The sequence below is a fragment of the Ostrea edulis genome, chromosome 5 (genome assembly GCF_947568905.1).
Source record: "Ostrea edulis chromosome 5, xbOstEdul1.1, whole genome shotgun sequence".
Lineage (NCBI taxonomy): Eukaryota > Metazoa > Mollusca > Bivalvia > Ostreida > Ostreidae > Ostrea > Ostrea edulis.
In genome coordinates, this window is record NC_079168.1 from 33,909,529 (window position 1) to 33,936,525 (window position 26,997).

Here is a 26,997-nt window from a genome sequence, read left to right on the forward strand (position 1 = left end):
TTAACAATAAAACATTTTATTCATGCGTCGATCGATATATCCCTGTGAACTTGAAATAAAAGACACAACAGAGTCCTCCACATCTGCTTCGTACTTGGAAATTTTATTGAAAATAAATATTAACGGCAAACTAACAACTCAACTTTACGACAAACAGGGTGATTTCAACTTCTCCATCGTCAATTTCCCATACTTGTGTAGCAATATTCCATTATCACCTGCATATGGAATTTATATCTCTTAAGTGATTCGATACACAAGATCTTGTTCTGTGTATGATCCGTTTTTAAATTGAGGCAGGCTATTGACAATTTTTGGTTATATATATATATATATATATATATATATATATATATATATTATTTCCCAGAAAATATTCTATAACAAAAATGATAGTAATAATAAAAGACACTAATTTTTAGGACATCTGCCAGGGTTGGAACCCTGGCAAAGCTCCCCGAAATTACCCTATTGTGCAACGCACGCCACATTCAAGTATATTTATGTTTATCAGCTTCTATTACCCAAATTCTGCTCACCGTAGCTCGTTGTTGCTGTCATTAAAAATCTTAACAAAAGAGTAATTGAGATTGAAAAATTATCATTTATTACAATACCAAATGACGAAAGAAATCTTCAACATAAGATTTTGGGGGAAATCAGCTAATACATTCTACATCAAAGTACCTGCAAAGCTAAATTACTCAAAGTCTGATTTCCCCCAAAGAAGACAAAATATCTTTTTAAAATAATTATCTGTGTCTAGCGTACTATAATGAATATGAATACATGTACTTTATTATTTGTATTAATTATGATAATTGGTTTGACAAACAAACCAAAACATTCTAGTATACACTTTTTAAAAACATCACTATAGTTAAAATGATTTAACATTTGATTCATAAAAATAATGTTATTCAAATAGGGCGAAGCATTTAAATACCGCTTATACTGCTTGAAAGGTCCACACACGCCAACTGAGAGTCCATAGATGACCCTTAGGCAGCCTAGCTGGGAGACGAGTTTTTCCCAGTAGCAGCAAATTTTTTATACTTAATGAATTTGTATACAATATAATTTTCTACATCATTTACAATAATGATTTCAAGAGTAACAATCAACAAAAGACTTCTTTACTATGAATAATTTCATAGTGTGTGTTATAAAATATGCAGTGTGATGATACTAAGTTTTTCTATAACATTCATATCTAGATTACATTTACAATATTTCAAAATTTTACACCAAAATAATTTTTGTTTGATAAGGTTTTGTACGTTGTATTCTTATTCATCCACATTTTCTAGTTTACAGAACATCTTATATTTATATATATTAAGAGCAACAAATGATATGGCATTGTTTAACAATTGTATCTTTCTGTTATTTTCATAAATCAAGATATCTTTCCATTTGATATTAAAGCTGTATGGTCCGAATTACAATATTTTTCCCCATCTCGTAAAAACGCTATTAAATCATCGCACGTATGTAGTCATGAGGCTGTATGCCATATCATACATTATTTCATCTGTTTTAACCCAAATTATTTGATTTTAAATCGATGTTTACAAATAACTGCGTCACTCTGCCATTTCAAGTGACATTCACGTGACCAGTTCAAACTTTCAGATCATCGGTGGTCTTATCTGTGTAAAGCTTTGTATTTTGTTACAACAGTACCGTGCCATAAGTTTAATAGAAATAAAAATATCAAATACCTCTTAGTAATTCGTTGTTTTACGCTCTTTCAGCCTTAAAACTAGACAGTTGCTTATGAGTTAATACATCATGTTGGGATTCCCCTGACGCGCGTGAGTCTATTTATAGACTCTATTATGGGATGATTTATATATGTACCACGCTATATTTACTTTCTAAATACTATTGTTACTGTTTTCTTTTCCATACAGATGTTTTCAAACATGTAATTAAGGGAAAGTTAATAACTTTATAAAGTAATTAATCTGCTTTAAAGTAAATATGTACAAAAATAATACATGAACATCGGGTCATACAGCTTTAACTTTTATGGAGAAACTTACAATTTTCAAAGTGTTTTGTGAAAGGTGAAGATAACGAACAGTGATCAATCTCATAACTCCTCTAAGCAATGCAAAAATAAATAGTTGGGGAAACACGAACCCCTGGATATAGCAGAGCCTGAGAGGTGCCTAAGAGTAGAAGCATCCCCTATCGACCGGTCACACCCACCGTGAGCCCTATATTTTGATCAGGTAAACGGCGTAATCCGTAGCCAAAACCAGTGTGCTGATCCCACCTCCTAGGAGTTATGAGATTGATCACTGTTTATCATATTCACTTTTCATGCAATGCAATACAGTAACCCTCCTATAAGGCAACGACCATTTTACACTAGGATACCCACTTCCGGTCTAACCCGCGCTTGAATTCTCAACTATAGAATCTCCCGGTTATTGCCGCCTACATGTCATCACTATGTTTACGGCTGCAGGGAAAATGAGATTCCAATCAAATCCATTTTTCGACTCCAAAACATGGATGTTTTGCATATGTAGAATTAAACTGAATACAGCACACAGGTGCCAAACAGTACTTCGAGCTCAGCGAATAACCATCATCACCATATTCAGTGTTTATTCTAAACAATTTCAAATAAACTTTTTAGCTATAAAAAGATAAAATTTACTTTTTTTCGTGCAGTTACTTTCAAGTGTATGTTTTTAACACCTACAATTTTTGAGAGAGAGAGAGAGAGAGAGAGAGAGAGAGAGAGAGAGAGAGAGAGAGAGAGAGAGAGAGAGAGAGAGAGAGTTTAGTATCTTTTTACCTGTTCTGGTATGTTTCAGTTGAACTTTGCAGTACCCTATTCCTTCTGCGAAAAGAAAACAAACATAAATAACGAATATTGATAAATAACTTGTATGACCCCCCCCCCCCTAATCTATGCATTAATTGGGGACATGATTTGAACACTCTGTGATGCCGGTATGCTTGCATTTATCAAAAGCACAAGTCTTTACGGTAAATTTAATTTGAAAGCAATACTAGAATTATTATGTTTTTTAAAAATAAATCTGTTTTAATATATAACGGTCTATAAATGAATTCCAAATCTATACTACAACGGTTCGTAGCAAACAGTTTTGCATTTGGGTTTAAGAATCCAAATTACAATGGGAAATTTGCACGTTCAATTCAAAATTTAATCGCAAAAACAATTCTAATACTGTCTACCATGTAGTGAAGATATCTTCCCAAACGTTTTTGTACATCCACAAATGAAACATTTAACCTCATAATGAGCTTAAATTTATGTATATAGTCATGAAAAATCATTCCATACGTTAATACTTAGATATGATGTCTTTTTAAAATCAGTGTTGAATATACGCCACGCCCTGAGAGAAGTCAAATAAAAGACAAACTATTCCAATCAGAGCCACACAAGAAAATGTATATGTCTAATATGCATCAAATAGTATACATAGGTAGAATAGAATCATGTTGTGAATTGATGGGTCCAACAAGATGTAAATTGTACTAAATAGGAAGTTACTCACTTTTCTCGACATTTAGGTTCCTCAAGATAACAGTTTCCCAGAGTGTTGATCTCCAGGCATTCTCTGTCTGGAATAATACGGGTTGTTGTGTAATTGATTACCAATACAAGGTTTATAGTATAGGTGTGTCTGATGTGTTTGTATAATATATTATCGTGATACATGAATAATGGAAACATGGGGGTAATTTACATATACAGTATCTTGTTCGTGCTCTAGTTTGATGTCCCTTTCGTACACAATTTTTGTCACACAAAAAAATCTATTTTACATGGAAATTACTCTTCTTGTAACCTTGACCCTTTACAAACTTACTTTGAAATTTAATACGACATAGATCTTTCTACGAGCCTTCATTCAGGACGGTTTGATAAAAATTTGAATAAGATATAACTTAAACTTTTGTCCGTAAAAATTTGAATAAGATCTTAAATTTTGTTTGTAAAAAATTGAATAAGATATAACTTAAATTTTGTTCGTAAAAGATTTTAACCTTGGCCTTTTATAGAAAAATAATAGAAATTCAGACATATATGGAAATTACAATTCTTGAAAGTCTAGTAAAATTGGGTACAAAATGTAGCTTAAATCTTGTACGGAAGTTTCGGAATTTCTCTTCAAGTGGCATAAGCCTTCCTTTATAATATCAAAAACCTTATACTTTATGTAAAGTTTTATTCCCTCCAGGCTGATCAAAGTTGGCTGAAAATTGTAACATAATCTTGTCCATTAGATTATTGGAAAATCTCCTTCCAATGATATTGAACCCAAGTCTTTATGCAAGACTATCGAAGATAAGTTAAAACTGACTGGTACTCCGCTATTCGAAAACATGGTTTATTTTCACTGCAACGTACAACAGAAAATCAAAATTAATAACTGATTCAATTATCAACTTAATATTCAATTACCGATTGTTTAATAAATACGTAGTGTTTATAAAAAATAATAATGGTATTATACCATCGTATAGTAATAATCCATTATCATCTGCATGTGGTTTGCATGTTGTATCATGTCTATCAACTGATTCGAAACACGAGAGCATGTGCTGCACATGATGAATTTTGAAATCGAGGCAGGTTACTGACAAATAAGATGGTGCTTCATGGATTTCGCAAATGTCATGGTTGTCATTGTATAATGATTTTATTTGCAAATATAACTTGTCATTGGGTCGAATGCTGTCTGAGTGTTTGATATCAATCGTTAGACCGTTCTTTATATACTGATTTTGACTATACGGATTACATGTGTGCTGTTTACCTGTAGAGCGGGTGTGACCGGTCCAGAAGGGGTGCTTACCTCCCCTAAACACCTGATCCACCTCTGGTGTTTCCAGTGACATGTGTGTACCCTACTCTTAGTTTAAGCATTCATTGTAACATTTGTGAGCTTGATCACAGTTCGTTATATCTACTTTTTCATTTAACCATCGAACATGTATCTGTCCTCATGCCTTTCGATATATGATTTTCCATGAATATTACCAATAACAATTCAATACTGGCTGACACGTCACCAAGTATAAATCGGTGTCACCCAGTGGAGTTTATAAGGTGCACAGGCTCTAACAGAATGGTTGATGTACCCCAGATTGTCATTTGAAATATCAAAAATTCTTTATACATGTAAATGCAGTCGTTAAGTAACTAATTTTGATACAAAAATGATTCTTCAAATGCCCAAACTAAAGAATGCAAAATCTATTTAAGAGACATTTTTTATGATTCTTTTTCGAACAATATGTGCCCCGTCTATATATCTCTATCAAAAAGTGTGTAAAACCTGTGAGATTTTCATCGATTGGAATTCATTTATTAGTAATCTCACTGGACGAAGTTTCAATACCAACAATTTTGACCTGAAAATCATCTAACGTTGTCTGCACGATTGAGTATAACCTTTGTGGACTGATTTATATCGGGAAACATAAGGGGTCACTAAATAAAATGATATCGGAACATATAATGGAGGTAATCAACTTCTCTACAAACATTTCAATTCTCCGGATCATTTCATCTTGTTCATAAGGGTCAGAATTCTAGAAAGAGAGTTAAGTAACCCTTTTCATAGACAACGAGAAAACCACTGGATCAGGACTCTAGGCACTGCGTTTCCATTTGGGTGCTATGGTAATGTAGAACATATGGGAAATCTTACAAGTCCACATGTGAATAATGTGAATGTGATGTGACTTTTTCACAGTAAACAAAGACGTAAGCGTAGTCAAGAACATTGTTCATACAAACAAGAGGCCCACGGGTCTTATCGCTCACCTGAATATTAGTTAAAAGTATCACAAGGGCTGAAAAATAATTTTCCTGTTCAGTATATCTAAGCTAAATTCTAATATTCAGCAGCAATATAAAACAAGATGCATTTGTAAGTTATCGTTGCGAGTAAAGGGAGATAACTCCATGTGAAATAGTGTGATTTAATTCATTCTTTCCCTTTTAGTTGATCATGATGTATTACACGTGCCCATATTGATAAAAGACTTTCCATGATATATATCATATTATCACTATATGAACAAGTGAAGATAACGAACATTGATCAATTTCATAAATCCTATTAAGAGTTGGGCAAACACGGACCCTGGACACACTACAAGTGGGATCAGATCTTAGGAGGAGTAAACATCCCGTTGACCGAAGACATCCGTATGAGCCTTACGTCTTTATCAGGTAAACGGAATAGTCTGTAGTCAAAATCAGTATGTAAAGAACGGCCTAACAACTGGTGTGAAACACGTCAGAGAGCATTCGACCCGGTGAGAGCTCGTGTTTGCAAATTAGATCCTTATAACGACCATAGAATTTATGAAATTTAGCTTAAAACGAGACTGGGAACAATCCTGTAGTAAAAATGAATATATCGACGACCCCTTTACACATTAAATACAGAAAATAACCCATCTTTGTCGTTTTCTTTCGTAAACAGTCCAATCATCTTTGCCATATTTACCATTTCTTTCGCATTTGATGACCCAGTGTTATATATGCATCTGAGTTTGTTTTCAAAACTTCTTGATATGGATATCACTAATGACTCCTTTAACACATTGCATTGAATGTTAGAAATATTTGTGAAGCAGTATAGCTATTATATAAATGGTAAATGCATCGATTACAGTAATAAAATGGCCGTCTTCTTAGAGCTAGATGGTGTGAATGTTCTCAACGTTGCAAAGAAAATCTTCCAAACGGTATATCATATATATACAGCAAATAGTTACAAACGATATATCATATATATATACAGCAAATAGTTACAAACGATATATCATATATACACAGCAAATATTTACAAACGGTATATTATATATATATATATATACACACAGCAAATAGTTATATGTAAATCGAAAATTTGGTGAGTATTGATTAAACTTCCACATACATGTATACACAATAAGAGTTCAATATCTCAGAAATCTAAAATAGTTTATTAACCAATGCCGTATAATTTGATTGTTTTGTATATAACATACAAAACAATCAAATTATACGGCATTGGTTAATAAACTTTACGTTCAATTCGAGAATTATTTACTACTTGTATAGAGACACTACTGTTCCTGAAGCTTCACAAAATTTGATTCACGCCTGGCAATCATGGCCGTAGTAGTAAGGGGTTCTTCATTATGAATACGTCTACCATAATGCGGGACCCAAGTTTCTAATTTCATTTGATAGTCCCGTGACTTTCCTTTCTCATGCCAGGTCCGTGGGAAAGGAACAGTCACTACCTATAGGAAATATCTTAGCTGCGTGTATGACGTGGCGCTGGGATCGAGATTCAAACCAGGAACTTCCGGTTGCGGAGCACGCGCATTACCAAAGGTGATTTTGATGATGTCATATGACTACTTATAATTATTGAGATCACTGAAGTGTAAATAACAAATTGTTTTACAAAGTTAGCAACGTTTTAGATCAAATATCATCGTGGTTTTTTTTCTTTCTTATAATTTGTTGTGGAAAATGTCATTAAAAAGTGTAATGCTTTTCGTGACGCCACATGCCCGAAATCACCTTTTGCTGCCTCAAAAGTTTGAAAACTAAGTTACAACAGTTTCTATATGGGATAATTACACTGTTTATATTGTTTGTCAAGCATTAATACATTAGTTGTGTTACATGTTTCATCATTGATAAATGTGCAGACTACTTACAGTAACAAAGGGTCACGCAGAACATGGAAATCCAAACGTTGTAATTCAGAAATTAGGTCACATGGCGTAAGTGATGTGAATACAGTATAAAGGCAATATAAATCAAATAACTGTCGAGATTTTTGGAGAGAAGGACAAAGAGAAAGACAATCTTCATTTGTTACATGTACGAATTTCTTGTTATATTTCAGTGCATAATGCTTTCAAGTGAAAGCGTGTGTGTGGCCAGTATACTTGTTCGTCAGTATAGGCGCTTTGATTTTGTTTGTTGTTTTAAATCCCTTCCAGAATATTTCATTCAGACGTCACCAGCTGTAGGTGAATTGTCACAAATTTTGTGAGTATAAATTAAATCATTATAATATAAAACGCATTAAAATAGAATTAGATATTTAAAATATTCTAAAAAAAAATATTGACAAAAAATAATACTTACATTTATAAACTTCTTTGGAGAAAAACATTTTCGATGGGCATCCACGTTTAAAATGAGTACACTTGTAGTAGCTGGGTGATGTATTGGGTGCATATCTATAGTTGTAAATAGGACAGTTTCCTACAAGAAAAGAAAAACATTTTCCCTTTTTTATACTCTGACGCATATCAAAATTAACAATCCCTCCCTGAAAGCACAAATTCTACCACATCCTCCTCTCTAAATATGCCCGAGTACATTTGTTGATACCCATGCATCATGGACATCATTTAACTTGATTAGTAAAATATTCCACTTTAGTGTTGGGATTTAATCTACATCAAAATGATATACATGTAACATTCTTCGCTTCTGAGACATCCATTTTCTTTACTGTTTAATGATATTCTGAACATTATGACACTTTTATCTATTTTATCGCATTTAGCTGGTGTAAAATGTATTGATACCTCAATGCAAAGCTTACACATATAAGTTTTAACATTTACTAGTGTTGATTTGATCCTACATAAGAAATTGTGTGTCAGGGTATTTTCTGATCAGATAACATCTGATGTGTCCGGGGCGAGGTTCCACTGGAACAAGATAATTTTACTTGTCACTACTTAGGATGACATGGTCTTTGTCATGATTTCTGTAATGTGGTACAAGATGTATGGCATTCCGTGCCATATGTATGCTATGACATCACTTCAAATGAAATCAGCAGTATGATATTATAAGTCCTGTTGTGGAACATAAAATAAGAGGGAATGAGTTTTTGTTACTATACATGTAATCATATATGGTCATCTACGGAAGTTCATTAGTGCAAGCCAATACAAAATTCACAAAACGAAAGTATTAAATAAAATATTAAAATTAATAAATAGAAAACCAAAGCAAAAATTTTAAAAATAGAATTATTACTTAAATAACGCAATTATTAAAGGAAAACGAAAATATGAAATAAAAACGAAATTAATAAATAAAAAATCCATACTGAATAAAAATAAAATTATGAAATAAAGAAAAGAAACTAAATGGAATATGAAATTATCAAATAGAATACGAAATCAAATAAAAATAACTTTTGAGATTATAATGTGTGCGTCAGTAGAATTGTCGGGACTGAGAGTGGAACCGTGGACCTCTCCCTCGCGAAGCGCGTGCCCGAACCACTAGGCTTGTAGGCAATTATATTAAAGAATTGTAGAACTACAACATCTGTAAAGGTTTTTTACCTGCTTGCATTGGCTCATTTCTCCCACAAAATTCCACAGATTCGTTTAGAAATACACTTGGAATACAATGATAAACCATTTTCTGTTCCTTAGGATCCAACGAAGTCAAACTATGGAGGCAGTTAAGTTTGTCTGAAGCATCCATCCATGCAGATAAATTGTTTGAAGGAGGGCACTTGTTTACGCGGTGAACCCATTTCGGTAATTCAGCACACACCTTCAGAGTAGAATATAACACAGATTTATACAAGAGTCACGAAACTACATGTAATCATATTTTGGACCTTTGTCATGAAATTGATCTACACATTTAGAGGATATGAAAAATAATTAACTGTATGCATGATATGAGATATATGAGAAGTATATGGTAACTTCCGGCAGTATTGTGCTGTTTGGTCTATATATGCAACGTAATTTAATTTATATTCAGCAATTTTGAGACAGAAAACCCGCATTAGCAAAATACTCTGGCATTCCGTAACTCAGTTTTTGTTGCTGGATAATCAGTGAAGTGTCTAATGAAATAACATAACAATTTAATGATTCGAATCCTTAATCCAACCGAAAATTTGCGTTTGGTCAAATTTCCGTGTCAGGTTGAAGTTTATTTCAAAGGCCTATTTCCCAGACATACACTGTTAACCATACATGACGCAATGCACGCAACGTCCCCCCCCCCCCCCCATATTATTTTTAAAAACTAAGAATTAAAACAAAATTCCAGCTGCAATGAGCTGAATTAACATCGTGAAATATAACAAGAGGCCCAGAGGCCTTATCGGTCACCTGAATACTAGTGAAAAATTATCACTACTCCCAAGGGCTAAGAAATCTAGAAAAAAATTCCTGTTCTGAATGTTTAAGCTAAATTTTAACATTCAGCTAAAGTATAAAACAAGATTCTTAAAACTTCAATGACCCCATAAGTGAATACGCTGATGAAAGGCTTCACATAATATAATAGGTGTATTAGCATTAAAAGATATGACCAATTTGGACCCATCCTATAGAGTCAAAGCCCTGGGTTGTGAAATTCACCATTTCTTGTACATCTTTTTCTGCTATTCCTTAGTATGCATTTAGATTTCATACAATATCAGCAAACTTACACATAAACACTATATACTAAGTTTATCTTCCCCCCTTTGGGGTCAGAACTCCTACCCCGGGGATCATGAAATTTACAATTTGGTAGAAGTCTTTCTGCTTTACATAACCAAGCATTTAGTTTTTCTTAAACATGTGCAGTTCTAGAAAAGATTGTTGAAAATTGGTTAATTTGGGGCAATTTTGGCCCCGCCTCTAAGGTCCCAGGGGTGCAGGAATCCTGAAATTTACAATTTATGTCCCCCTTCTTCCAAAGATGCTTCATACCAAATTTGAAAAGACTTGGAATGATAGTTATCAAGAAGAAGATTAAAATGTCTATTGTTCATATATTCAATAACTGACCATTTTGGCCCCACCCTAATACCAAAACCCCTACCCTTGGGATAATAAAATTTACAATTTGGCAAAGGACTACCTGCTCTTCCTAAATATCCATTTAGTTTCAATTTAGTATCAATAGTACTAAGAAAAAAAAATGTTATTTAAGTGTTCTACACATAAATGCTATATAGTAAGTTTGGCCCCGCCCTGGAGTCATAACACCTACCCCGGGAATCATTAAATTTACACTTTTGGTAGAGGCCTTCCTGCTCCACATCACAATTTATTTAGTTTTTCTTAAACGTGTGCGGTTCTTGAGAAGACGAGTTTTGAAAAGTGGTCAATTTTGGACAGTTTTTTGCCCTGCCCTGAAGGCCCCAGGGGATGTTGGAATCCTGAAATTTACAATTCATGCCCCCCTTCTTCCAAAGATGCTTCATACCAAATTTGAAAAAAAAATTGGAATGATAGTTATCAAGAAAAAGTTAAAAATGTCTATTGTTCACATATTTAATAACTAACCATTTAGGCCCCACCCTGATACCAAAACTCCTACTCCCGAGACCATCAAATTTACAATTTTGGACAAGGGCTACCTGTTCTTTCTAAATATCTATTAAGTTTCAATTTAGTATTAATAGCGCTAATGAGGACGTTATTTAAGCGTTTTATAGATAAACACTATATAACAAGTTTGGCCACGCCCTGGGGTCAGACCCCTCCCCCGGGGATCATGAAATTTAAAATTTTGGTAGAGGCCTTCCTGTCTTACATCACTATACATTTAGTTTTTCTTACACATGTGCGGTTCTTGTGAAGAAGATATTTGAAAATTGGTCAATTTTTGGGCGTTTTGGCCCCGCCTCTAATGCTCCTGGGGTGCAAGAATCCTACAATTTACAATATATGTTCCCCTTGTTCTAAACATGATTCATACCAAATTTGAAAAAAAGGGAATGATAGTTATCAAGAAGAAGTTAAAGATGTCTATTGTTCACACATTTAATAACTGACTAATTGGCCCCACCCTGATACCAAAAACCCCTACCCCTGGGATCATAAAATTTACAATTTTGGTAAAGGACTACCTGTTCTTGCTAAATATCTATTTAGTTTCAACACAGTATCAATAGCACTAAAGAGGATGTTATTTAAGTGTTTTAAACATAAACACTGTATAACAAGTTTGGCCCCGCCCTGGGGTCAGAACCCCTATCCCGGGGATCATGAAATTTACAATTTTGGTAGAGGTCTACATGCCCTATATCACCATGCATTTAGTTTTTCTTACACATGTGCGGTTCTTGATAAGATTTTTTTAAATTGGTCAATTTTGGGCAGTTTTTGCTCCGACCCTAAGGCCCCAGGAATGCTGGAGTCCTCGAATTTACAATTTATGTCCTCCTTGTCCTAAAGATGCTTCATACCGAATTTGAAAAGAATTTGACTGGTAGTTATCAAGAAGTTTAAAATGTTCATTTGTTAACGCACGACGGACGACAACCAATTGCAATAGGTCAACTAAGTTTACTCAGGTGACCCAAATATGGCAACTGATATCTCCAGTTTTTAATTTTTCCATATAGTCTATTTTCTTTTTTACAACTTTACATTGTTGACCAGTCAATACTTCAATACATGGAAAAATTATAACATGGTACTCTGTCCCTGCATAGACATGAATGAAGGGAACTGGGTACATCTGGAATACCATAGGGCGAGCAGCGGAGGACAGGAGCCAATGGAGAGATCTCGTAGCCGCCTTCTGTGTAGACGTACACGAGGAGGACACGAGGAGGACTCATCTGACAACCCATCCCCCCATACACATACCAAGTGATATTGTTAAAGTGTGTTCACAATTAACTTGTAAATTGAAAAAAAGGTGTTTTAAACGAAACTTTTTACTAGTACATTTAACCTTTGTAAACAAAAACCTTGTTTACATAACAAAGAATTGTGAGCTCTTAATCTCTTTTGTAACTCGACACTGAAATTAAAATATTCAAACATTGAAAAGGAAAAATAAAATTTTAAAAATGTTCAGCTCAAATCGTGTTCATGCCCATGCCCGTTTTTACCATGATTCCGTTATATTGTCTAGAAAAATGTAGAAATATCCATACAATATGTTACGTATGTAGTAATAACCATACAATATAACTCTAGGTATTAGAGAATGGTCTGTAAATGTTACGTATGTAGTAATAACCATACAATATAACTCTAGGTATTAGAGAATGGTCTGTAAATGTTACTTAGGTAGTAATAACCATACAATATAACTCTAGGTATTAGAGAATGGTCTGTAAATGTTACGTATGTAGTAATAACCATACAATATAACTCTAGGTATTAGAGAATAGTCTGTAAATGTTACGTATGTAGTAATAACCATACAATATAACTCTAGGTATTAGAGAATGGTCTGTAAATGTTACGTATGTAGTAATAACCATACAATATAACTCTAGGTATTAGAGAATGGTCTGTAAATGTTACGTATGTAGTAATAACCATACAATATAACTCTAGGTATTACATGTATTAGAGAATGGTCTGTAAATGTTACGTATGTAGTAATAACCATACAATATAACTCTAGGTATTAGAGAATGGTCTGTAAATGTTACTTAGGTAGTAATAACTATACAATATAACTCTAGGTATTAGAGAACGGTCTGTAAATGTTACTTATGTAGTAATATCAAGCACATCTCCCCAACAACAAAATTAGTCCTTTTCAAACCCCCGGGATTTTCTGAGGCACTGCCAAGACTTTACCCTGTACCCACTGGGAACCTTGATCTAGGAGACCCGCAAACTTTCACACAAACACCCCTAAAAAGAAAACCAAAAAAAAAAAAAAAAGAAAAAAAAGATCGGCCCCTGCTGATGGTATTATGTACAAACTTCACAAGTCTTTAACTCTGTCATTCAAACTTGCATGGATGATACGTATATGAATGAAGACTACTCTCTAACTTACATTTGTGGCACATCTATGAATGTGCAATACCATTCTTGAATAGAATGCTGCATATACCGCTGTGCTGTTTGTATAATTAAACGTTTGAACTAATCCCCTTAGTGGAATCAAACACAACTACACACCACTTAACAACAACATGGATTACATACCTGCATGACAAGAAGAAAAATCCACAGGAAAAGGAGTTTGTGTTTTATTTTCTTTACATAAAAACTGCAATTAAAATGTGCATGTCATAAATCATACAATGATTCTATCCAAATACATGTACATTGTAAAGCAACTTTTTAATCCACAGTAAATGTATAGTTCTGCATAGTACGTATAGATTTCCGCTTAATCAGTGGTTATTTAAATGTATAGATCTGCATAGTACGTATAGATTTCCGCTTAATCAGTGGCTATTTAAATGTATAGTTCTGCATAGTACGTATAGATTTCCGCTTAATCAGTGGTTATTTAAATGTATAGATCTGTATAGTACGTATAGATTTCCGCTTAATCAGTGGCTATTTAAATGTATAGTTCTGCATAGTACGTATAGATTTCCGCTTAATCAGTGGCTATTTAAATGTATAGTTCTGCATAGTACGTATATATTTCCGCTTAATCAGTGGTTATTTAAATGTATAGTTCTGCATAGTACGTATAGATTTCCGCTTAATCAGTGGTTATTTAAATGTATAGTTCTGCATAGTACGTATAGATTTCCGCTTAATCAGTGGTTATTTAAATGTATAGATCTACATAGTACGTATAGATTTCCGCTTAATCAGTGGCTATTTAGATGTATAGTTCTGCATAGTACGTATAGATTTCCGCTTAATCAGTGGTTATTTAAATTCGCAGACTTCCATACCAGTTATCTACAACATACAAGAACTATGTTGATGCGCTTGCTCTTCTTTCATAATGGATAAATGGAATGGAATGCTATGCTATGCGTGATATGACGTCATAACTTCTAGGCATGCATTTAACATTTATTACAATGGTTTATATGCACTAGGAGCCACTTTCTGTCCCTAAATTATAAATCATATTATATGATCGAACTCTTTCAATTTGAGAACGTAAAAGAATACCGCTCTGACGTTGTATTAGGGTTGTACTGATTAGTAATGACGCCATTGATATGACGTAATTTAGCATTTGTTACATTTTCCAGAAAACTATGGCATTTCGTGTCTTTTGGGAGCTGGGTGGATAGAGCATACTTATGATCAGACGTTGTTTACCGGTATAATGTGTTTTATGATAATTTCAATGAAATTTGTGAAACTGGTGTCTGATCACGCCTATGTCCTCTTGCTTCTAACTCAGTATGTGGATGCTATTTTGAAACTTTGGTAGAATTCTTTTCTTTTTTTTCATTTCATGACATAAAAACAATAATACAAGAACAATGGTATTGTCTGCTATTATTTTCTTTATAGGCATATGTCACAGTAATTTAAGTTTATTAAAAATTTGAATAATCTAAATGTGTACTGTGACGAATCCAATTCTTTGTCATCATATATCAAAGTATGATTGATATAGTTATCATTTTCACCATCTCAATATTCAACGGAACACTCACATCTAAGCTTGATGGAAATGTTAAATATGTGCACCAAACATCACGTGAGACAAATGCGAAATTTTATTCTTTATTGATTTCGTATAGGGCTCTTGAAAGTGGGAAGGTAGCGTCAAAATGGTAAATCTTGGACATTTCTAAATGTCAATTTTTATTTAACTTCAAATTAACACATATTCAAACATTTGTGATCATCTTCACCAAAAATCTTCAAATATTTGTAACTATCTTCAAACAAATTAATTTATTTCCAAATGAAATGAAGATAGGTATAATTGAATTAAAGCTCTAAATGAATTGAAGATAAGTCTATATAATTATACCTATCTTTAAATATTTGAACCTAAATTACGTCATCTATTGGCGGCAATAATGTAGCCCTCTCCGAATTTTTTTTTTTTGGAGGGGGGGGGGGGGGCTACAACTCTATAGAATCTCCATATTAGTGCACATGCAGGAATAATTCACTCCAGCAACATTTTTTATCATTCTAAACATTTCTTTACGTTAATAAAAATGATACCATATGTTTCTTAGTCAATATATATATTTACAACCTGCAACTTACGATTTGTGTGGCTCTATTCTACCGCTTTTAACAGTTTCGATATCATTCCAATTTCTCGATTTATATTGTGCGCCATGTTTGATGTACTGAAGCTGAACTTCCGGTTGTCAAGTATTTGCATAATATAGAGGAGAAAATGACTTCGTGGGTATTGGAAATGTTTGAATTTGATATAAAGTTTTAAAAAAAAACGAACAGCAGAGTGTAAATCTTTTCTGCCACCATGATGTTATTTTCCTTTCTTTGTCGAAAGGGCTCGAGTCCGTGTTGAGCAATTTCATTTTCGCGCTGATTGACAATATTTGGGTTTTTCATTAGACCCGCATACGAGATCTCTCGATAACAAGCGTGACGGAGCAGGCGAAGAATTTTGCATGTTGTATACGATATTTAATGAAATACACCTTTATTAGACTTACCAAAGCGCAAGGTCGGTACTCTTTTGAATGTAAATAACACCTAAGACCAACACAAGGAGCTTAATTATTATCGGTTATTCATAAAGATATTATTAACCATAAAAAAGATCTTGTGGAATTGTAGGAACGAGAGTACCAAACCCTCGCATGCGTAACCCGGACGCAATTTACCCAAGATTGAGACCAGGTTGAAGCTAGCAGCCACTAACCAGCAGCCACTAAGGAAAATCATCAAGATTGAGCGGAGGTATAAATGTCTAGGTGTTGTGTGATTGGCTAATATCAAGAGAGAAATTATTTGGAATTGAAAGAAATATTATAGAGGTTCAAATTAATTGTCAGGATGAAAAATTATCGCACAAAATCGAGAAATGACTGAGGAAATTACCATGGTAGGGATGTGCTGAAAATGAAGGGTGTAATTTACTGCAGATTGCTATGGGTTGTAAAAAAGTACAAATATGGCCTATAAAAGGCACGGGGCCCTATATAATTTTTGTCGTTTTTTATCAACACTTGGAATGAACTTTGAAATGTTTGCGTTTATTTGTTTAAAATTAATATAGTTAATTAGTGAGAGGCTCAAAGGCTAGTATTGAGGTCTATGGGAAATGAATTGGTACTCTTTTCTCTGTAGCCCTCTCCCAAAAACTGCAAGGTATCACGTGGTTTATTCATTTAGTATCTAAAGAGAGACTATTTTCGTTTCTTATTCCGGAATACACGCACTTGAGCATCAGTAATGACAGACAATGGAAACAAAGACTTGTCAGATATAACCAGACGTAGGGTAAAGTGAAAATATGTTTAGATATATACAAGTAAAAATAAAATAAAAATGAAAAATTCTTTACGTTTTTATTATCTTTTAAATACACTACTCAAAAGTTGATAAGGATCACTAGGTTATATGTGTGTAAGAGCTAGGTACGTTAGGAAGCAAAATCGGCCCTGTCTACAAATTTGATCAAATTAAACACATAAGCTGTCCACAATATGCCATTGTCAGACCACATTAATTTTTTCCTATGTCTTTTGTCATTTTCTTGCAAGCGTTAGTTAAATATAGCGTTGTTTCTAACCAAAAAAAAACACCGCACATAACGTCATGACGTCGTCGTTTATGAACAACGTTTTGGAAGGCAAAAAAAAAAGAACTACTTCGAATTATTCGACTCTAAACGGAATAGAAAGAAATCTACAACATAAAAGATAAGTGTGTTTAGTTATAACTTTGGAATTAAGAACTAGGCTAGACCATGTTTTTGTAACCTATCATAATACCAATTATTGCCGAAAAAGTGCGAATTTTGGCACAGAGAGAATCAATGTGAGCTATTGCCTATGTATATAGTCAACAGTTCTTTTTTTTAATTTTTCATTTATTCTTTTTAAATCTATTTTGCGCTTGGTGTACGTTGCACGGGTTTTCCATATTTGATCGACATTTACAAATTTTGTCATACCCTTTTACCCATATGTGAAAAATACATTATAAGGAAAGTGACTGGAATTAAGATAATGTCTGTTTCCCTTAAATGTCGTTTGTATATTTAACAAGTTGAATTCTTTTAATAGAAAATTGAAAGAATGTGTAATTCCCCTTTGTCATACCGCGGGTATTAAGGAATCACACTGGTACATGTAATTGTGCAATCAAAATCAACATGAACTTAGTGCATGTATTTTAGTTTCACATATTTAAAAGAATCTTTCTTACATGCGCGATTTTCAATCTAATTAGAATTAGATCTACCATCTGCTTCCCGGTTTTCGATGAACGCGACATATCGAAAACCGGGGAACGGGTGGAAGATTTAATTATAATTAGATTGATTTCCTTTTATTCTTTTCTCTCAATTTTTGCATCCCGATTAGGAAATTCTGGGTAATAGTCCGACAAGACCCAGAATTAGATGCATGGATAAGCAAGCTATTTAAAGTTGTTCATGCCATAGATTTGAAGTAAACCGTTCATTCATCTAACTTCATTTTACGATGATAGATTAATTGATTGATTGTATCTTGCTTAACGTCTCACTCGAGAATTTTTCACTCATATGGAGACGTCACCAAGACCGGTGAAGGGCTTCAAATTTAGGCCTATGCTCGGCGTTTACGGTGCAGTGAGGGTTCTTTAGCGTGCCACACCTACTGTGACACGGGCCATCCGTTTTTAAGGACCCGTGAACATCTGATGCCGAGAGTGTGTTGCGGTCCCGGGCCTTCCGCATGCGGGGCGAACGCTCTAACCTCTCGGCCACCGTGGCGGTGATAGAATGATGCTCAAATTTTCATTTGATTATAATGAAAGCATTTGTGCAGACCTACCCTTCTTATAGACCTACTTCTATGATTTAAGGTAGTCATATTTCCATATTATTATGTTCCCCAAACAAAGTTTGGGAACATATTGTTTTTACTCTGTTTCTTATTATTATTAAGGTCTTCCGTCTCCTGCGGAAGACCTTACTATTATTGTTCGCGTTCTTCTTCTTCATTATTAAAGTCTTCCGTCTCCTGTGGAAGACCTTACTATTATTGTTCGCGTTCTTCTTCTTCATTATTATTATTATTATTATTTTCCTTGGTAGTACACGCGTTTTTCTCAGCCATTTCTCGATCGATTTTCACGAAATTTTCAGGAAAGATGTCTTTTGGTGACGAGACTTTGCTTGCAAAATTTCGTGCTTGACGTCACTTCCGGTCAGGAGTTATCTCTCTTTTAGTGACTTTTTGAAGGGCCTTGTTGTCCACGCATCTCCTCCGTTAGTTTTGAAGCTAGAGTCTTGAAATTTCTACACAAGATAGAGTAAACATTTTAGAAGATTTGTGGGGGATTCGATTTTACCGGAGGCGATTTGCCTAAAGGCTCGCCTGGACCTGAAAAAATGGATGCCAAAATTGTTCGCCGATTTCGGCGATTTTTGACCTTTGATCTCCAATATCTTTTTTCTTGCAAATATTTTGTTAAGACATGTAGAACAAAAGTTGTGCACATTTACGAGATCTTTTCGAAAATATCAAGATGTAGGGGCTAGCCCCTTAAATTAGGGATCTAAAAGGGCTGAAAGTCTAGATCAAATATCTCAAAAATCGTTAATATTTTGGTATAAGTCAAAGAACAAAAAATGTTCATCTCAACAATCCAAATCTATTCATATAAAAATTTAGGTCATATGTTACGTAATAAGGGATTTTAAGGGCCAAAACCATAAATTTTTTACCCCTTGTATCTTGAAAACGACAAATATTTTGAAAAGCAATAAAGAACAAAAGTTGTTCAGAATGATGATTTGAACAATATGCATATTTCGTTTTTACCCTATGTGGCTCCGTTAGGGAGATACAGTTTGGCCCCTAAAAATTACTTCTAGAAATAACTCGAGAACGGTAAAGAATTTCTAAATACTTGTTGAACAAAAAATGTTTGAAATGTCATGACCTTTCTTACGATATCAAGCAAAAGGGGCTGACTCTTTAAATTAGGGGCCCAGAAGGGTCCAAAGGTTTATGAGAATATCTCAGAAACTATTAATATTTTGTAATAAGTCATTGAAGCGGAAATGTTCATCTAAACGAGCTTGTTCTTATCAAATCAAAAAGTAGGTCATATGTTACGTAATAAGGGATTTTAAGGGCCAAAATCATAAATAATTGACGCCTCATATCTTGAAAACGACAAATATTTTGAAAAGCATTATTGAACAAAAGTTGTTCAGAATGATAATCTAAACAATATGTACATTTCGTTTTTTCCCTATGTGGCCCCGTTAGGGAGCTACAGTTTGGCCCCTAAATATTTCTTGTACAGATAACTCGAGAACGGTAAAGAATTTCTAAATACTTGTTGAGCAAAAAATGTTTAAAATGACAAGGCCTTTCTTACGATAGCAAGCAAAACGGGCTGGCCCTTTAAATTAGGGGTTCAGAAGGGTCCAAATGTTTTTGAGAATATCTCAGAAACTATTAATATTTTATAATAAGTTGTAGAAGCGGAAATGTTCATCTCAACGAGCTTGATCTTATCAAATCAAAAAGTAGGTCATATGTTACGTAATTAGAGATTTTAAGGGCCAAAATCGTAAATATTTGACGCCTCATATCTTTAAAACGACATATTTTTTGAAAAGCATTATTGAACAAAAGTTGTTCAATGTGTCATAACCTATCGATCAATATCCAAAAATGGGTCTGTGGGCCTCATGGCTCGCCTGTAGAGTCGATTTTTGTCGATATCAGTCGATTTCAAAAACTTGTAACTGGTAAATATTTTATAAGGACATATTGAACAAAAGTTGTTCAGTTTATCGAGATCTATCGATTGATATCAAGAAATAGGCCTATGGTCCTAATGGCTCGCCTGTAGAGTCGATTTTTTGTCGATATCGGTCGATCTCAATAACTTTTTACAGGTAAATATTTTGTAAAGACATATAGAACTAAAGTTGTTGAGTCTATAGAGGGCTAACAAATGACAGCAAGAAATAGGCCCGCGGGCCTTATGGCTCGCCTGGAGAGTAAAATTTCAAACGAATTTCACCGCAACTTTGCTTCAGAAGCTTATGATATGAAAAATTGATTATATATACAGTGTCTTAAAGTTGGAAACTAAATTGGGACTCATTTGTCTTGTTTTTTTTTTTTTAACTCCGAGTGCATCAACAAATCGGACGGAAGACCTACTCGTTGCTCGCAACGAGATCGTGTCTAGTTATTAAGGTCTTCCGTCTCCTGCGGAAGACCTTACTATTATTGTTCGCGTTCTCCTTCTTCATTATTATTATTATTATTTTCCTTGGTAGTACACGCGTTTTTCTCAGCCATTTCTCGATCGATTTTCACGAAATTTTCAGGAAAGATGTCTTTTGGTGACGAGACTTTGCTTGCAAAATTTCGTGCTTGACGTCACTTCCGGTCAGGAGTTATCTCTCTTTTAGTGACTTTTTGAAGGGCCTTGTTGTCCACACATCTCCTCCGTTAGTTTTGAAGCTAGAGTCTTGAAATTTCTACACAAGATAGAGTAAACATTTTAGAAGATTTGTGGGGGATTCGATTTTACCGGAGGCGATTTGCCTAAACGCTCGCCTGGACCTGAAAAAATGGATGCCAAAATTGTTCGCCGATTTCGGCGATTTTTGACCTTTGATCTCCAATATCTTTTTTCTTGCAAATATTTTGTTAAGACATGTAGAACAAAAGTTGTGCACGTTTACGAGATCTTTTCGAAAATATCAAGATTTAGGGGCTAGCCCCTTAAATTAGGGATCTAGAAGGGCTCAAAGTCTAGATCAAATATCTCAAAAATCGTTAATATTTTGGTATAAGTCAAAGAACAAAACATGTTCATCTCAACAATCCAAATCTATTCATATAAAAATTTAGGTCATATGTTACGTAATAAGGGATTTTAAGGGCCAAAACCATAAATATTTTACCCCTTGTATCTCGAAAACGACAAATATTTTGAAAAGCAATAAAGAACAAAAGTTGTTCAGAATGATGATCTGAACAATATGCATATTTCGTTTTTACCCTATGTGGCCCCGTTAGGGAGTTACAGTTTGGCCCCTAAAAATTACTTCTAGAAATAACTCGAGAACGGTAAAGAATTTCTAAATACTTGTTGAACAAAAAATGTTTGAAATGTCATGACCTTTCTTACGATATCAAGCAAAAGGGGCTGACTCTTTAAATTAGGGGCCCAGAAGGGTCCAAAGGTTTATGAGAATATCTCAGAAACTATTAATATTTTGTAATAAGTTATTGAAGCGGAAATGTTCATCTAAACGAGCTTGTTCTTATCAAATCAAAAAGTAGGTCATATGTTACGTAATAAGGGATTTTAAGGGCCAAAATCATAAATAATTGACGCCTCATATCTTGAAAACGACAAATATTTTGAAAAGCATTATTGAACAAAAGTTGTTCAGAATGATAATCTAAACAATATGTACATTTCGTTTTTTCCCTATGTGGCCCCGTTAGGGAGCTACAGTTTGGCCCCTAAAAATTACTTCTAGAAATAACTCGAGAACGGTAAAGAATTTCTAAATACTTGTTGAACAAAAAATGTTTGAAATGTCATGACCTTTCTTACGATATCAAGCAAAAGGGGCTGACCCTTTAAATTAGGGGCCAAGAAGAGTCCAAATGTTTTTGAGAATATCTCAGAAACTATTAATATTTTATAATAAGTTGTAGAAGCGGAAATGTTCATCTCAACGAGCTTGATCTTATCAAATCAAAAAGTAGGTCATATGTTACGTAATTAGAGATTTTAAGGGCCAAAATCGTAAATATTTGACGCCTCATATCTTTAAAACGACATATTTTTTGAAAAGCATTATTGAACAAAAGTTGTTCAATGTGTCATAACCTATCGATCAATATCAAAAAATGGGTCTGTGGGCCTCATGGCTCGCCTGTAGAGTCGATTTTTGTCGATATCAGTCGATTTCAAAAACTTGTAACTGGTAAATATTTTGTAAGGACATATTGAACAAAAGTTGTTCAATTTATCGAGATCTATCGATTGATATCAAGAAATAGGCCTATGGTCCTAATGGCTCGCCTGTAGAGTCGATTTTTTGTCGATATCGGTCGATCTCAATAACTTTTTACAGGTAAATATTTTGTAAAGACATATAGAACTAAAGTTGTTGAGTCTATAGAGGGCTAACAAATGACATCAAGAAATAGGCCCGCGGGCCTTATGGCTCGCCTGGAGAGTCGAATTTCAAACGAATTTCACCGCAACTTTGCTTCAGAAGCTTATGATATGAAAAATTGATTATATCTAAAGTGTCTTAAAGTCGGAAACTAAATTGGGACTCATTTGTCCTTTTTTTTTTTTTTTAACTCCGAGTGCATCAACAAATCGGACGGAAGACCTACTCGTTGCGAGCAACGAGATCGTGTCTAGTTATTATTATTATTTTCCTTGGTAGTACACGCGTTTTTCTCAGCCATTTCTCGATCGATTTTCACGAAAATTTCAGGAAAGATGTCTTTTGGTGACGAGACTTTGCTTGCAAAATTTCGTGCTTGACGTCACTTCAGGTCAGGAGTTATCTCTCTTTTAGTGACTTTTTGAAGGGCCTTGTTGTCCACGCATCTCCTCCGTTAGTTTTGAAGCTAGAGTCTTGAAATTTCTACACAAGATAGAGTAAACATTTTAGAAGATTTGTGGGGGATTCGATTTTACCGGAGGCGATTTGCCTAAAGGCTCGCCTGGACCTGAAAAAATGGATGCCAAAATTTTTCGCCGATTTCAGCGATTTTTGACCTTTGATCTCCAATATCTTTTTTCTTGCAAATATTTTGTTAAGACATGTAGAACAAAAGTTGTGTACATTTACGAGATCTTTTCGAAAATATCAGGATTTAGGGGCTGGCCCCTTCATTTAGGGATCTAGAAGGGCTCAAAGTCTAGATCAAATATCTCAAAAATCGTTAATATTTTGGTATAAGTCAAAGAACAAAAAATGTTCATCTCAACAATCCAAATCTATTCATATAAAAATTTAGGTCATATGTTACGTAATAAGGGATTTTAAGGGCCAAAACCATAAATATTTTACCCCTTGTATCTCGAAAACGACAAATATTTTGAAAAGCAATAAAGAACAAAAGTTGTTCAGAATGATGATCTGAACAATATGCATATTTCGTTTTTACCCTATGTGGCCCCGTTAGGGAGCTACAGTTTGGCCCCTAAAAATTACTTCTAGAAATAACTCGAGAACGGTAAAGAATTTCTAAATACTTGTTGAACAAAAAATGTTTGAAATGTCATGACCTTTCTTACGATATCAAGCAAAAGGGGCTGACCCTTTAAATTAGGGGCCCAGAAGGGTCCAAAGGTTTATGAGAATATCTCGGGAACTATTAATATTTTGTAATAAGTCATTGAAGCGGAAATGTTCATCTAAACGAGTTTGTTCTTATCAAATCAAAAAGTAGGTCATATGTTACGTAATAAGGGATTTTAAGGGCCAAAATCATGAATAATTGACGCCTCATATCTTGAAAACGACAAATATTTTGAAAAGCATTATTGAACAAAAGTTGTTCAGAATGATAATCTAAACAATATGTACATTTCGTTTTTTCCCTATGTGGCCCCGTTAGGGAGCTACAGTTTGGCCCCTAAATATTTCTTGTACAGATAACTCGAGAACGGTAAAGAATTTCTAAATACTTGTTGAGCAAAAAATGTTTAAAATGACAAGGCCTTTCTTACGATATCAAGCAAAACGGGCTGGCCCTTTAAATTAGGGGTTCAGAAGGGTCCAAATGTTTTTGAGAATATCTCAGAAACTATTAATATTTTATAATAAGTTGTAGAAGTGGAAATGTTCATCTCAACGAGCTTGATCTTATGAAATCAAAAAGTAGGTCATATGTTACGTAATTAGAGATTTTAAGGGCCAAAATCGTAAATATTTGACGCCTCATATCTTTAAAACGACATATTTTTTGAAAAGCATTATTGAACAAAAGTTGTTCAATGTGTCATAACCTATCGATCAATATCCAAAAATGGGTCTGTGGGCCTCATGGCTCGCCTGTAGAGTCGATTTTTGTCGATATCAGTCGATTTCAAAAACTTGTAACTGGTAAATATTTTGTAAGGACATATTGAACAAAAGTTGTTCAGTTTATCGAGATCTATCGATTGATATCAAGAAATAGGCCTATAGTCCTAATGGCTCGCCTGTAGAGTCGATTTTTTGTCGATATCGGTCGATCTCAATAACTTTTTACAGGTAAATATTTTGTAAAGACATATAGAACTAAAGTTGTTGAGTCTATAGAGGGCTAACAAATGACATCAAGAAATAGGCCCGCGGGCCTTATGGCTCGCCTGGAGAGTCGAATTTCAAACGAATTTCACCGCAACTTTGCTTCAGAAGCTTATGATATGAAAAATTGATTATATCTAAAGTGTCTTAAAGTCGGAAACTAAATTGGGACTCATTTGTCTTTTTTTTTTTTTTTAACTTCGAGTGCATCAACAAATCGGACGGAAGACCTACTCGTTGCTCGCAACGAGATCGTGTCTAGTTATTATTATTATTCTTTCTTTCTTCTTGGGACTTTTTTGTCCACGAGTGTTCTCAGAAACTACTCAAGGGATCAATATGAAACCTTTTTAGGATGATAGTATAGCATATGTAGATGTGCGGAACGAATGTCATTTTGTCTGAAAATGCATGCATGTGCATGCACGTGCATTGAAGTTTTTGTTTACAAACTTTAGAATCAGTCTAACTTTTTTATTTTTCAATGAAATCGTTTGCTATTTATATCGTAGGTATAACTTGGGACCCTAAACTGTTTGGCATCGTCAAAATTTCAATTCTGCACGCGCATGCACGTGTGCTTCAATTTGATTGGATAATACAAAACCGTTTATAACATTCATGCCAATGAAGGAAATTTAATGATATTTACAGGATAGGTAGACATGTCAAATATCTACAGATCCATGTAATAAAAATTGCAAACGCGCATGCGCACGGACGTGCATTGTCTTTTGAAGGTTCAATTCTTTCAATGACCCTAACTTTTTTGTTTTTTGTCAAAATCTTTTCAAACTTGTATTGTATATGTATTTTGATATTCTTAACTAAAGTGTGTAGTCATAATTACCATCCGTCACGTGCATGCACGTGTGCTAAATTCTGATTGGACGATTTTCAAATCGCCATAACTTTCTTATAAATGATGGAAACAATATGAAATTTATACTGTAAGTATATCTATCAAATGTCTATTGAATGACATCAACATTGATGCTGAGTCATACTCACGTGCCCGTGTATGCACGTGCATAGCTTTTCTTTCATTTTTCGGGTACTAAAATGGTCATAACTATTGAATTAAAAACTGAAATGAATTCAAATTTACCCTGAGGATCTATGATATGAATGTCTGTGAAATAGTGTCAACAAATTTTCCATTATCAAAATCGCGTGCGCGTGAATGCGCGTGCATTGTAATTTTTGACGTCTAAATTTGAGTATTGGTCTATAACATTTTGAGATTGCAATGAATAGGTTTGAAAATTAGGTCGCAGGTTTGTTTTGGGCCTGTCAATTCATTAATAGTCTCAAAATCACTTCCCTGCACGCGCATGCACATGTGCTTAATTCTGATTGGACGATTTTGAAATCCCAATAACTTTCTTAAGAGTGAAGCGATCGATACCAAATTCATATAGTAAGTATATTGTTCAAATGTCTATTGATTAGCATCAACAAAATTGTTGTGTGGTACTCACGCGCACGTGTATGCACGTGCATTGATTTCGGTCTTTGTAGTTTTGAGTTGCCGTTAATTTCTCGTTTTTCATTGAACAGTTGTGAAACTTCTCTTGTACTCATACAGTAAGACTTCTAATGTATCGAGATGGTCGAATTATGTATATGCACGTACGTGCACGTGCACAAAACTCTCAGATCTTTATAACTGATTTGTATTAGTATGAAATGGACTGAACGTTATAAAATAGTTATATATTCACATGTTTCACAGCTTGCAATGGTCAAAACCACTTGTACTGAAATAAATGACACCACTTGCTAAATGGGGGAATGTTTGGGGGAAC

At 34.2% G+C, this 26,997-nt stretch overlaps 1 protein-coding gene across 4 annotated transcripts in view; it reads right to left on the bottom strand.

The window, feature by feature from the left end:
* The window catches only part of LOC125649301 (uncharacterized), a 91,860-nt gene that overhangs the window by 28,396 nt on the left and 36,467 nt on the right, over nucleotides 1–26,997 (bottom strand). For 3 of the 4 annotated variants that reach the window (XM_056165860.1, XM_056165861.1, XM_056165859.1), the window contains exons 3-7: nucleotides 13,963–14,026; nucleotides 9,388–9,604; nucleotides 8,165–8,284; nucleotides 3,549–3,615; nucleotides 2,816–2,860 (exon numbers count right to left, since the gene is read on the bottom strand). In XM_056165860.1, the coding sequence (XP_056021835.1) occupies nucleotides 2,816–2,860; nucleotides 3,549–3,615; nucleotides 8,165–8,284; nucleotides 9,388–9,604; nucleotides 13,963–14,026 (513 nt within the window). The remainder of the gene's footprint in view (nucleotides 1–2,815; nucleotides 2,861–3,548; nucleotides 3,616–8,164; nucleotides 8,285–9,387; nucleotides 9,605–13,962; nucleotides 14,027–26,997) is intronic. The other variant, XM_056165857.1, reaches the window with a different exon arrangement.